The 14,588-nt window shown below is 40.9% G+C and overlaps 1 protein-coding gene across 1 annotated transcript; it reads right to left on the minus strand.

The window, feature by feature from the left end:
- Positions 1 to 3,074: 3,074 nt before the first annotated feature.
- Positions 3,075 to 9,170, minus strand: LOC146056608 (uncharacterized). Its single transcript, XM_083168423.1, has 7 exons — positions 9,062 to 9,170; positions 8,800 to 8,890; positions 8,510 to 8,600; positions 7,200 to 7,707; positions 6,648 to 6,788; positions 4,889 to 5,542; positions 3,075 to 3,953 (listed from the first exon to the last, which is right to left on the minus strand). The coding sequence occupies exons 4-6, from the start codon at positions 7,699 to 7,701 to the stop codon at positions 4,902 to 4,904; spliced, it is 1,284 nt and encodes a 427-aa protein (XP_083024549.1). The 5' UTR covers positions 7,702 to 7,707; positions 8,510 to 8,600; positions 8,800 to 8,890; positions 9,062 to 9,170; the 3' UTR covers positions 3,075 to 3,953; positions 4,889 to 4,901.
- Positions 9,171 to 14,588: the final 5,418 nt, after the last annotated feature.

A 14,588-nucleotide genomic window follows, 5' to 3' on the forward strand; every position in this document is an offset into this window, starting at 1 on the left:
AGGAATCGCAAAAACTTTCATTCCATGAATATACAAGCAATTTGTGACAGTAGTTACAGATTCTTAAATGTGTTTGCAGCATTTCCTGGCAGCACCCATGATGCTTATATCTTGCGTCAGTCTAAAATTTTTCAAAAATTTGAAAACGGAGATTATCAGGAGGGGTGGTTATTAGGTAAGTTTACTACATACTATTAGCTTTCAATATTTTTAATACAATTATAGAATTATTAAATATTTTATCAATATAGCTTATTTCATGCAAAGTAAATTGTATTTAGAGTTGGGCACTTGAAATATCTTGGTTAAAGATGCATTTGTGGATGGCTAACTTGTTGATCAACATATAGCTGACGTATGTGTCGTCTGTCTCCCATGTCCATGAACAAGGGTCTTCCAAATGTAGCCCTCTAAATGTGCTGGAACTACATGTTTCAAACATGATTTGGCCCGTTACTATTTGACCATTCCGGAGGCATGTTGTCACACAACATCATGAGTACCACGATTTACAGACGCTTGTCCTTGACCATCACCATTGAGGAACCAAGAGTATATTGTTTTAGTTAACTTTGGATAATGTTTTATTTTAAGTGCACAGACATTGAATGCAGAAAAATGTTTTCTTCAAGAATTCCTGTGAGGGTTGGACCTATTGATATACATCGGGCCCCATTAGCAGGCCAACAGCCGCAAAACTACAACTTCTGTTCTAACCTATGTTGCATGCAACGGGTTGCGTTGTCGTTGGCACCCGCAATAGCTGTAATGTGGTTTGCAGGGGTCTAGTTAAAATTGCGGTGGCTGCTAAGGCACCCATTCACTAGGGCAACTTGTCCTACGGACAGGTCTGCCCCGAGTTCCATTGAGCATCCCCGACAGCTCTCGGGGGAATCCTGTTACGGTTTGAAACTTGAGGTGCCATTTTTAATAAGAGATAAATCGGATGCGATTTATCACAAGTAAAACCAGGGGAGCAGCACGTTGGTGGTTGGTCTGCAGGAGAGGGTCCATGGAAGGGGTTGCTGCAGGGACCGGAGAGTCAGCAGCGAGCGGCGGGAGGATAGTAAAAAAAAAAATATTCTAAATCTTTGTGGCCGCTGATTGGATGAGCTGTCAGGCAATCAGCGGTCATCCAGTCATTTAAATATCATTTTTTCTAGTGTGCCGCTCGCCACTGGGTCTGGTGTAGCGCCAAGCGTTGGGATTCCAGTTTAAAACCTTGTGCTGCTGGTGAGGTACAGCACACTGCTAGGAGGGCAGAGGCAGCTTACAGGGGACGCTGTGTGGGACAATGACAGAGAGGCGGGCAGTGGGAGGCAAGAGCTGTCTTTGCTGAGAAAAAAAACCCCATACAATGAATGGACAGCCTGTGATTGGCTGAGCGCTTTCTCAGGCAATTCCTGTCTTGCTAAGAGAGTGCTCAGCCGATCACAGGCTGCCCATTCAGAGTATGGTATTTTTTTGCACCCTGTAATGACATCTCCTGGCGCCTCGCTCTGCCCGGCTCTCCGTTACTGATGCCTCTTTCCACCGCAGCGTCCGCACTCTGCTGCCTCTGTCTTAAAAGCCGCGTCCCCCGCCATCTGACCCACACCATCCCAGCTACCCTACTCTCTCCACCTTCCTGGATCACAGCTTCCTTTCCCCGTGCGTCCCCTGCCTGTCTGCTCATAAGATTATAGCTCGTTTTGCACAGCATTTAATGAATAAAAGTCTAATATAGAAAAGCATATGATTATAGTGTACTATTAAATCAGTATATTCTTCAATGTCCTTAAATAATTGAAAGCAAATTTTTGTTTTAAAAATTGTATTCTAGGTGATTCAGGATATGGCTGCAGGCCCTGGTTGTTAACTCCAATAATGAGACCTAAACATAGGAATCAGAAAAAATATAATCGTGCACATATATCCACACGAGGAGTTATAGAGAGAAGCTTTGGAATTCTGAAAAGCCGTTTCCGATGCCTTTCCAAATCTGGGGGTGCTTTACAATACTCTGCTGCCAAAGTGTGTAAAATATTCACAGTCTGCTGTATATTACACAATATTTGTATTTCAAAAAATATACATTGGAATGCACACCACGATTTCTCTGAGGTGGATGCATCTAATCCCTCGGATGAAAATCATGGATCCACCAGTCGTGGGAGTGCAGTTCGAGATCAGCTAGTTTCAAATTTTTTCACTCGTTAACATACATGCTTTAATAAGTGAATTGTTGTCTGCTTTAGTTATATTTGAATTGTTGCTAACTTACGATACTACTTTCCTATCAGCAAGTTATTCAAATAAATGTGTTAACCAAAAATGTTGTTTTTATAAGTTTCACTACACCTTGCAAAGTGTAATGTCTATGCGTGCTCCTGGAGTTTGTTTAAAATTACTATTTGGTTATGTCCCACGAATACATTATTATCCTTAAATAAAAACAATATTTGAACAGATATATTGTAAGCAGTGAGCCCGCAGCGCATTACCAGCTCAGTGCTGGGGTGGGCGGTGGATGAAAATCAGTCTCAATGTCGCGGATGGAGGACACTGATTTGCTGAGAGTGCTCTCCCAGGCAATCATTAGCCGGGCAGTCATTTGACATATTGTAAAGATCTAAAAGCCGTGGCTGCTGCCCGCTAAAGTGCTGGACAAGGATTTGAGAGTGATGCTGCTTTCAGACCGCATAACTTGCTATGACCCTGTATTTGAAAACGTTTCCAAAAACGAGTCTGCCAGGTAAAACCCCTTTCACACCGCATCTTTTAAACGGTATATTACCGTTTAAGTTCCGTTTTTTTACCTGGCAGACCCGTTTTTTGAAACTTTCCAAATACAGGGTCAAAGCCAGTGCAGCCTTCAGCCCTCCCCTCGGTGCAAAGCACCCCCGCGCATGTGTCGACCCCGTGCGTGTCGACACCCCTCCCCCGTGTCGACGCGCCTCCCCCCCCACCGTGTCGACCTACCCCCCCGTGTAGCCGGTACCTCCGATGTGGATCCCGGCAATACAGTTCAGTATGGTCGGAAGCACTTTTCTTATAAGAAAAGTGACTTTTTGAAAATGGCTTCCTATGGGGCAGCCATTTTCTGAAAGACACTTTTTTTCATTAGTGCTTCCAACCATACTGAACTGCAGTGCCGGGATCCACAACGGAGGTACCGGCTGCACGTGGGGGTGGGGAGGGGCGTCGACACATGAGGGGGGTATAGACACGTGCGGGGGTAGGGTTGCGCGGGGCGGCTCCAGTGCTGTGAATATTTAATGAGCGCTCAATAAATATTCACTACGCTGAATTTAGGACACAGCTCATTGGCTGGGTCCAAAATACCGTTTCTGACCCGAATTTGAGCCTAAAATACCGGTTCTAAAACTGGTAGGACCCTGCATTTTAACTGGTTAGAAAAAAAAATATTTTCTAACCGGTTAAGTGGTTCTGCACCTTTCAGACCGCACAGATTACCGTTTTAAAAAGTAAAAAAAACGGCAATATACCGTTTACGAATTGCGGTCTGAAAGGTGCATGAGACAGATGTTTAACGCCGCCCGCCCCAGCACTGACCTGGTGATGCGCGGCTAACCCACTGTTTCCTCCCCAGCCGCCCGCCCCAACTGCTCCTCACCACCCTGCAGCTCCCAGATATTTTTTGGACTTGTAAGAAATCACATGTGATCAGATCAGGTCTGGAAGATTGCAATCATTTGCACCGTTCCAGCGAACAGATACATATATGTAATCCACTCCAAAATTTCAAAAATTAAATACCCTGAATATATGAAAACTTTGTGAACTAAATACGAACTAAACAACTGCCATATAAATTTTACAGCTCCTGTCAAAATCCATATATTCCTGTAGCAGGTGGAAATGCTGGAGACTTTCGTTGTTTCAGATGTACTTTTCACAATAAACTCGAACTGTAACTTCTACAAACCAAGTTTGAACGTGCACAAAAAACCCTAGAGGAGAATAGAAAAAAGAAATGAAAGATTAAAAAATAGATGTAAAAACAAACAATACCTATACTTTCAAACAGATTGTAATTATTAATTTAAACCCATTTGGTTTAAATTTAAAGTCTATCTATATAGCACATACAGACGTCGGCAGTCATCTTAAATAAAGGCAGTTTAGCCCAAGTAGTAATCAACGTTTCCATATAATTTTATTGGGTTCAACGTCAGGATATGCTGATAAAGCCAATAAAATTGGTTCCAATCGTTGAGTGAAATTGTCATTTTCCTGTCATCATTTGGGTCGAGTGTTGCCGTCTGTAAGCTGTCTATGAAACCCATTGGGGAGGTTTGTGTATGGCACCAACTCAATGAAAATTCCGGCATAGAAGATTTGATGCACCACATTGCAATAAATATCTATTTATACACACAAACACATATATATATTAATTTTTAAGAAAAAATACATATGGCTATTAGGGAAACCGTAAACCCCCCACTTATAAAATTTTGCGAGTGCATAGAACACATCTCTTTGGGAATACAAATTTACATTCAAGACTTAAATACGTTAAAAATCCGACAGGTATTGTAAAGTAGAAGAGCCGCTGATCTAGGCTGGAGGCCACGTTGATTACTCCGTTAAACCAACCACATTTTTCTAACTAAAGTACTCATCACTTTTTTGATGTCTTTTAATTTACAGCAGTCAGTTCACAACTCTGGTCATCATTTTTTTTTATAAACTTTCAATCTAAGATCGCAATAATTGATCTATCGGACTAATGGTTATACCAGAGGAAAGACATATCTAATTATGAAGAAAGACCCATTGAATGTCATTCAAGTTGCAGCTGACTAAATAAAAAAAATGTAACTAATGAAAGTTTTACAATGTAAGGTTTTCTCAAGTAGTTTTGAATCCTTTGTCTATTTACCTTTCACTTTGATTCATGGTTCATTCAGAAATTTTCGTGGCACTTTAAACAGTCGCTTAGGTCGTCCAATTTTAACGTTGCCATTCGTAGTATCAACCATGGGACTTTGCGAAAAACTTTGAGGTGGACTTCTATTGTTAGCACAAGCGAATGGCTCCACATTGCCAATAATCCGGCTCTCGGACCTCTGTAATTCACTTACTACTGTTTGCGTTGCGTTCTGGAGCTGCGGGTTACTACAATTTTTTAGTGGTGCCAAATTCTCAAGCAGTGTGATCATTCGTTTCTGGTTCTCAGATATATTTTGGCTCATTTCCTGTATAATTTCCTTAATTGTTAAAAAATCTTGATGTAGAATATCAAATTCAGCTTGAACAACACTTTTGTTTATAGCCAGGGCTGAGCCAATTAGTTGCTCAACCTCGCCATCCGGGATCATTTGGTGGGTATTTTGACGCTTTCTGGATAGGGGGGTTGTGCTTTTACCTGCTCTGAATTCATTTATCGAAACATTTGTTCCTTTGCTACTAGCATTATCTGCCCGTGGATTGCTCTCTTCTTCCTCAGTCGAGTCATCGATTTCAACAGTATTATGTAAAGTGTGAATATCTCGACTTGATGCCAAATTAAAAATCGAAGGTGTGGAGTTACTTCCTTTTTCAAAACAAAAAGATAAACTGAATTAACGCGGATACAGAAAACTAACCTTTACTTTATGGTCAATTTTTACTTTAAAAAAAAAAAATAAAATAAAAAAATTAATGTTACATTTGCAATGTACATGAAAATTACTAACAATCTGATATGCTTTTGATACAGGAAACAAATTTATTACATGTATTTCTTTACAAAAATTATGATTAAATGATTAAAATAATTGTGATTAATTCATTTTAATTAAATAAATTTGATTAAATAATTGGTACTTATGAGTTATCGGGGCGCACGATTTTTTGATTGTATGCCTTAAGTTAAGGCATACAATCAGATGCGATGCGATATCGCATCGCATCGCATACGACCATCGGATGTGATGACCCGATTTTTCCATAGGAATCAATGTTAAAATGGACTGAGTCCATTTTATCATGGAATTCAATGGGAAAAAGGGGTCCTTTTCATACCCCTACTATCCAAGTGGGCATGGAGTTGGATATAAACCTGTGGCGAGCGTAGCGAGGCGAGCGAAGCGCGCCCCGCGAGGGGACGGTATTCTGTGTCCCCTCGCGGGGCTCGCTACGCTCGCCACGCTTCGGACTCGATGGCTCGCTACGCTCGCCACAGGTTTATATACAACTCCATGCCCACTTGGATAGTAGGGGTTTGAAAAGGACCCCTTTTTCCCCATTGAATTCCATGTTAAAATGGACTCAGTCCATTTTAACATTGATTCCTATGGAAAAATCGGGTCATCGCATCGCATCCGATGGTCGCATGCGATGCGATGTGCCCGACCCGATTTTGAAATCGGGCGCCCGGATAACTCACAAGTACCAAATAATTTTTAAAACCAACACATAACTTCTAATCCGAGGCATACACTTCCTCAAAAATAACTACAGTGACTGAGGTAGAAGTGGACTTTCAAGGTCTACCCTGTTTGCATGTATTAATATGATCAACATTTTCTGCAAAATCAGCAAGTCCAGTCAACAACATTTCTGACATGGAAGAAAAGTTGCATTCGTGTCCAAAAGAAGATGGTGCATGAAGACACTAATAGATTTCAATAACATTAGTCTATTTCAAACAATTCTACCTGAAGGGTAGGTCATATCCTCTGACCGCATTGCAATTCGTTCATCATCCACATTTTTTTGGGGTTTTTTACTGCTTTTTTTGGGTAGGATGTCCGAATTCTTCATTTTTTTTGATTCCTTTGGTTTCTTAGGTCTCCAGTCTGAAAAACAAACAAAAGTATCCTGACTGTCATAAGGTGCGTACGCATGGGGCAATATGATCGCTGGCAATATATTCCTAGCAATATATTGCACAGCAATCATATTGCTACGTTTTCCGTTTTCATCTGCAACCAGAGATGGTCGCAGATAAAAATTTGAACACTGCTGGGTGTAGAGGCAGGGGATGTCGCTGGTCGGAGGAGCATGTACCTCCGACCAGCGACCATTCAGGGGCTGAAAAAAGGAGGGCGCACCCAGCGATTTATCGCTAGTGCACACTCCAATCACTTGCAAGATGGTCGCACGGTGACCATATTCCCAGCGATTTCAGCCCCTATCGCCCCCATCTGTACACAGCATTAGTTTATATAAAAAATAAAATTAAAAAAAACATTAATAAGTTCACTTACCTTGGCTTAGAGCCACAGAGTCTTCAGTTTCGATAGCTTCCGAGATCCCACGTACTGCACAAATGGACAATTTCTCTGATAAACGAGTCTCCCAGGGAGACATATCTATTTTGAGTGGAGGCCCTCCTCCGTTTTTTTTGCAGTCGGCATGAATTAGAGACATTTTCTTCTTAACTGCAATTTTGCAGTCGGAATACCGCTTCTTACACACACTTGGAGAACGGGGAATTTTTCCTACGGATGATACTATCTGTGCTATTTTCTTCCACGTTTTTTCTTTCATCTCGAATCTGTAATTAATGCCCGACTGCTTTCCAAATAAAATATGATAAAACTTTAAAACGGCGTCAACAAGCGCCTCATTTTCATAATAATTGAATCGTGGTGCCCTTTTTGGGTTTTTCAAAAGATTTCCAGAAGTGGATTCGTCATCTGTACAGGATGGTGAATAATTGGACGATTCATCAGAAATATCCTCTTCTATCTTTGAAAGGTCAGACATTGTATTCTGTAATTAAAGACAAATTGAAAAAATTTAGAATCAACATTCTCAATCAATTATTACTACAAACTGTAGGAAAAATAATTTAAAACCAAACTTAAATTTGTGAAAAAGTATATTATGTATATTAAGTATAAATATTATGATTGGCAGCCACAAGCCCTGGTTTTGCCTGGTACATTGACCATAAATAATATAAATTGATCCTGGTCCCAACTACCCAGGGCACCCCTGCAGGTGTCCCGAGGCACCCCAGAGAGCCTAGGCACACAGTTTGGGAACCACTGGGTTCGACCATCCCTAGTCACACCACATATGCTCTCCTTCAACTTAAAAAAAAAAAAACCTCAATGTTTGAACAGAGAGACATTTATAACATAACCAGCCTTTAAAATCCCCCCGCCAGGATTACAGGACAAACGCACTGCAAAATGACTCAGCCCTCGATTTGGGGAAATGGAAGAAGGGGGGGGGGGGGGGGGCACGTGTCTACTCATAAACCACCCTGCTGATTTCACTCTGTGAACAGCAATGTAGACTCGTCCGATGCCTCCACTTCCACCCAATAGCTGGAAGGATTTTCAGGCAGCATAGCTAACGTGGGGGATGGACTTTCCAACCATGGTCCTTGAGTACGTACTAGTTGTTAAGCACAAGGGAGTGGGAGGAAGGAGTTTGCCGTGTTTTTAGATGTGTGGTATTTGATAACACATCAAGCAGATTGTTATAATGGCCAGATAAAAGTGATTTACAACATCTTAATTTTGAGAACCGTCCGAACTATAAACTACATAACATATGTACTTACGAATAAGCGATATTCCAAACAATAAAATATAGGCACAATTCAGAACTAAGTTGAATATGGAAAGCTGATTCAAAAGCCAAGAGGCGTTCACCTGAAGAACAATGACAAAACCATTATGAGATCAATTAAACTCATTTTTTTATTATACATTGTTAAAGATTGAAAATAAACCAAGCTAGCTTCTTTTAGGCATCTTTGCTTGTGGCCATCACATTAATATGTTTGTAAAGTAATATTTATATGACACATGTCATATGTACAAGTATGTTTAAAAAGACAACATAACTTACCAAAAGAAGCTTGATAATACTATTACGCTCAGTGTCACAAAGCAGCACTAAATGGAAATAAAATGTCCAGTATTTTTAAGTTTTTGAAGAGCTGAGAAACAAAGGGAAAGATGCGGGTTATTATGTACCTTTTCCATTTACAGGTAAAATATTACAAATAAAGAAATAAAAAAAATATTGCTTCGTCAAATTTAATATTACATTATATATCTAATAATCTAATAATGAAATGGCACCCAGCACTAATTGAAATGGTACTTACCAAAACGAAGTTATCTGGAATTTAATCCAAAAATAACGAGCAATAGCAGGACCTCAATAGTAATGTTATATAAATCAAAATGAATACTCCAACACCTGTTTTAAAAAAAAAAAAAAATTAGACCCATTACACAAAAATAAAAAAAAAAAAAATAGCTCAGGGATAAAAAAACTAAACACGCGATATCCCATAAAGACATGAACAAACATTTAGATTCAGTCTATCATATCCGTCCCCCATATTGCAAGCACATATGTTAATAAATATGTAGGATATTATCAACAAAAACCACATATTAACTCAAATTGACTACCTCCCAGCGCTGGGGTCATGGGTTCATTACCCACCATGACCCTAACTGTGTGAAGTTTGTATATTCTCCCTGTGCCTATGTGGGTTTCCTCCGGGTACTCCGGTTTCCTCCCACAATCCAAAAATATACTGGCAGGCTAAATGTCTCCCACCAAAATTAACCCATGAATGTCTGTGTGTGCGTGTACATCTGGTAGGGAATATAGATTGTAAGCGCCACTGGGGCAGGGACTGATGTGAGTGTTCGGTACTTATGAGTTATCCGGGCGTCCGATTTTTAAATCGGGTCGGATCGGGACATCGCATCGCATCGCATGCGACCATCGGATGCGATGCGATGCGATGACCCGATTTTTCCATAGGAATCAATGTTAAAATGGACTGAGTCCATTTTAACATGGAATTCAATGGGAAAAAGGGGTCCTTTTTCATACCCCTACTATCCAAGTGGGCATGGAGTTGGATATAAACCTGTGGCGAGCGTAGCGAGCCACCGAGCCCGAAGCGTGGCGAGCGTAGCGAGCCCCGCGAGGGGACACAGAATACCGTCCCCTCGCGGGGCTCGCTTCGCTCGCCACGCTTCGGGCTCGGTGTCTCGCTACGCTCGCCACAGGTTTATATCCAACTCCATGCCCACTTGGATAGTAGGGGTATGAAAAGGACCCCTTTTTCCATAGGAATCATTTTAACATTGATTCCTATGGAAAAATCGGGTCATCGCATCCAATGGTCGCATGCGATGCGATGCGATTATGCCTTAACTTAAGGCATACAATCAAAAAATCGGCAGCCCGGATAACTCACAAGTACCGAGTGTTCAAATAATCTCTGTAAAGCGCTGCGGAATCTGTGTGCGCTATATAAAATACTGCTAATAAATAAAAAAAAAAAAAAAATGTGCCCTGCACCCTCCCCCCAAATACTCCGTACAGCCTCTGCACCTATCCTCTACAGCCCCCCAATCCCCTTCTTTTTGAGGCAGGATGCGATCATATCAGGGCAGCCCCCCCCACTGGGATGTGATGCTCTGCAGACCCATATCAAGGCAGCCCCCTTAGTGATGTGATGCTCTGCAGATCACATATTCGGTCAGTCCCCACGTGATGTGTTGCTCTGCAGACCCATATCAGGGCAGCCCCCTTAGTGATGTTATGCTCTGCAGACCCCATATCAGGGCAGCCCCCTTAGTGATGTGATGCTCTGCAGACCCCATTTTAGGCCAGTCCCCACGTGATGTGATGCTCTGCAGACCCCACATCAAGGCAGCCCCCTGTGATGTGATGCTCTGCAGACTCCATATCAAGGCAAAACATCTACTACTCAAAACATCATCAAATCATGAGCAGATAAAGGATTAGCTAAAAGTGTCTGTAGAAACTATAGCATAGAGAATAATCCCTGGAAATACTATGCAGGCTCTCAACAAGTGCATCTGACAAAAAGCAGGTTCTCCAATACAATACAAATAATACTATGCAGGCTCGCATCTAACAATAAAGTAATGCCTGGCAAACAAACCATACGGCGTCTCCAAGCGCTTTTACCTCAGCATAATACAATACAAGTAATACTATGCAGGCTCGCATCTAAAATAAGGTAATGGCAGGCAAACAAACCATTCGGCGTCTCCCAGCAGCTAACTCAGCTTACTCAGCACGACGGCTCTGAAATGGCGCCGGAGTCAAACGCGCGAAAACCCGCCCAGCCCCTGAGCGCATCTGCGCATGACAATAAAAAAACGTCATCGCGCATGCGCAGTGAAAAAAAAAAAAAAAACGAAAAGATTTCGGGAGAGGTCTGCATTAGCGCGGACCAAAGATATGCATAAAAACATCGTAAATAACGCGAAAATCATCGCAAAAGAATCGCGAAAAAAGCGCGAAAAAACGGAGTCCACTTCACTACAGAAAAGTGAATATTGATACATCCCGCCCTCAGTCTGTTTATATAGAGGCTCCTCTAGTCATTAACAACATTTTTAAATTGTGTTCATTTCTGGGTCTATCTTGTCTTAGGCACTTAGAAGTCGGGTTTGGCTTGAGGGATGTATATTATCTTAATTTTTTTTTTTGTGATAATATAACATGAATGTAATTGTCAAAAATATAACTGTATATAATGGGCATAATAACTGTATATAACGGGCATAACACTGTGTATAATCATGTACTGTATTATGATAACATTTTTGGGGATTGCTTGGTAAAAATCTTTCAGGATTTACTGTGAGGTCAAATCCTGACCTGGTCGAGTGCTGGAGATGCTAGAGTCGCGAGTCACTTGCAGAGGTGTAAAAGAGATTTTGATTTGGGACTCCGCGGATCCAAGGCCTGGTAGGAAGAAGGGGGATGAGCAAATCAATAATCAGTACTGTGGCAAAAAGTGACTGCTTGATGACATCCAGGAGTAGCACTTACCTGCCCGAAGAAGGATCATGCCGTGAGGTCTGCCTGCGTCGCTGGATCGTTGGATGGGCAATATGCACTGTTTCTCATTTTTTGAAAGCCTCAGTCTGTTTATATAGAGGCTCCTCTAGTCATTCGCCACATTTTTCAATTGTGTTAATTTCTGGGTCTATCTTGTCTTAAGCACTTAGAAGTGGGGTTTGGCTGGAGGAATGTATATTATCTTAATTTTTTTGTCATAAAATAACATGAATGTAATCGTTAAAATATAACTATATTGGGAAAATTAACTGTATATAACGGGCATAATTCTGTGTTTAATCATGTACTGTATAATCATGAGTGTAATCATTAGAAATATAAATGTATATAACGTGAATAATAACTGTACATAGCGGGCATAATACTGTGTATACATGTAATCATGTACTGTATAATCATGACATTTTTTGGGATTGCTTGATAAAAATCTTTCAGGATTTACTGTGAGGTCAAATCCTGACCTGGTCGAGTGCTGGAGATGCTAGAGTCGCGAGTCACTTGCAGAGGTGTAAAAGAGATTTTGATTTGGGACTCCGCGGATCCAAGGCCTGGTAGGAAGAAGGGGGATGAGCAAATCAATAATCAGTACTGTGGCAAAAAGTGACTGCTTGATGACATCCAGGAGTAGCACTTACCTGCCCGAAGAAGGATCATGCCGTGAGGTCTGCCTGCGTCGCTGAATCGTTGGATGGGCAATATGCACTGTTTCTCATTTTTTGACAGCCTCAGTCTGTTTATATAGAGGCTCCTCTAGTCGTTAACCACATTTTTCAATTGTGTTCATTTCTGGGTCTATCTTGTCTTAGGCACTTAGAGGTGGGGTTTGGCTGGAGGGATGTATATTATCTTAATTTTTTTTTGTGATAAAATAACATGAATGTAATCGTTAAAAATATAACAGTATATAATGGGCATAATAACTGTATATAATGGGCATAACACTGTGTATAATCATGTACTGTATTATCATGACTTTTTTGGGGATTGCTTTGTAAAAATCTTTCAGGATTTACTGTGAGGTCAAATCCTGACCTGGTCGAGTGCTGGAGATGCTAGAGTCGCGAGTCACTTGCAGAGGTGTAAAAGAGATTTTGATTTGGGACTCCGCGGATCCAAGGCCTGGTAGGAAGAAGGGGGATGAGCAAATCAATAATCAGTACTGTGGCAGTAAGTTACTGCTTGATGACATCCAGGAGTAGCACTTATGTGCCCGAAGAACGATCACGCCCTAAGGTCTGCCAGCGTCGCTGGATCGTTTGATGGGCAATATGCACTGTTTCTCATTTTTTGAAAGCCTCAGTCTGTTTATATAGAGGCTCCTCTAGTCATTAACAACATTTTTAAATTGTGTTCATTTCTGGGTCTATCTTGTCTTAGGCACTTAGAAGTCGGGTTTGGCTTGAGGGATGTATATTATCTTAATTTTTTTTTTGTGATAATATAACATGAATGTAATTGTCAAAAATATAACTGTATATAATGGGCATAATAACTGTATATAACGGGCATAACACTGTGTATAATCATGTACTGTATTATCATGACATTTTTGGGGATTGCTTGGTAAAAATCTTTCAGGATTTACTGTGAGGTCAAATCCTGACCTGGTCGAGTGCAGGAGGTGATAGAGTTACGAGTCACTTGCAGAGGTATAAAAGTAATTTTGATTTGGGACTCGGCTGATCCAAGGCCTGGTAGGAAGAAGGAGGATGAGCAACTCAATAATCAGTACTGTGGCAGTAAGTTACTGCTTGATGACATCCAGGAGTAGCACTTATGTGCCCGAAGAAGGGTCACGCCGTAAGGTCTGCCAGCGTCGCTGGATCGTTTGATGGGCAATATGCAGTGTTTCTCATTTTTTTGACAGCCTCAGTCTGTTTATATAGAGGCTCCTCTAGTCGTTAACCACATTTTTCAATTGTGTTCATTTCTGGGTCTATCTTGTCTTAGGCACTTAGAGGTGGGGTTTGGCTGGAGGGATGTATATTATCTTAATTTTTTTTGTGATAAAATAACATGAATGTAATCGTTAAAAATATAACAGTATATAATGGGCATAATAACTGTATATAATGGGCATAACACTGTGTATAATCATGTACTGTATTATCATGACTTTTTTGGGGATTGCTTTGTAAAAATCTTTCAGGATTTACTGTGAGGTCAAATCCTGACCTGGTCGAGTGCTGGAGATGCTAGAATCGCGAGTCACTTGCAGAGGTGTAAAAGAGATTTTGATTTGGGACTCCGCGGATCCAAGGCCTGGTAGGAAGAAGGGGGATGAGCAAATCAATAATCAGTACTGTGGCAGTAAGTTACTGCTTGATGACATCCAGGAGTAGCACTTATGTGCCCGAAGAACGATCACGCCCTAAGGTCTGCCAGCGTCGCTGGATCGTTTGATGGGCAATATGCACTGTTTCTCATTTTTTGAAAGCCTCAGTCTGTTTATATAGAGGCTCCTCTAGTCATTAACAACATTTTTAAATTGTGTTCATTTCTGGGTCTATCTTGTCTTAGGGACTTAGAAGTCGGGTTTGGCTTGAGGGATGTATATTATCTTAATTTTTTTTTTGTGATAATATAACATGAATGTAATTGTCAAAAATATAACTGTATATAATGGGCATAATAACTGTATATAACGGGCATAACACTGTGTATAATCATGTACTGTATTATGATGACATTTTTGGGGATTGCTTGGTAAAAATCTTTCAGGATTTACTGTGAGGTCAAATCCTGACCTGGTCGAGTGCTGGAGATGC

Source organism: Crinia signifera, unplaced genomic scaffold (genome assembly GCF_055691185.1).
Source record: "Crinia signifera unplaced genomic scaffold, ASM5569118v1 HAP2_SCAFFOLD_85, whole genome shotgun sequence".
Taxonomy (NCBI): domain Eukaryota; kingdom Metazoa; phylum Chordata; class Amphibia; order Anura; family Myobatrachidae; genus Crinia; species Crinia signifera.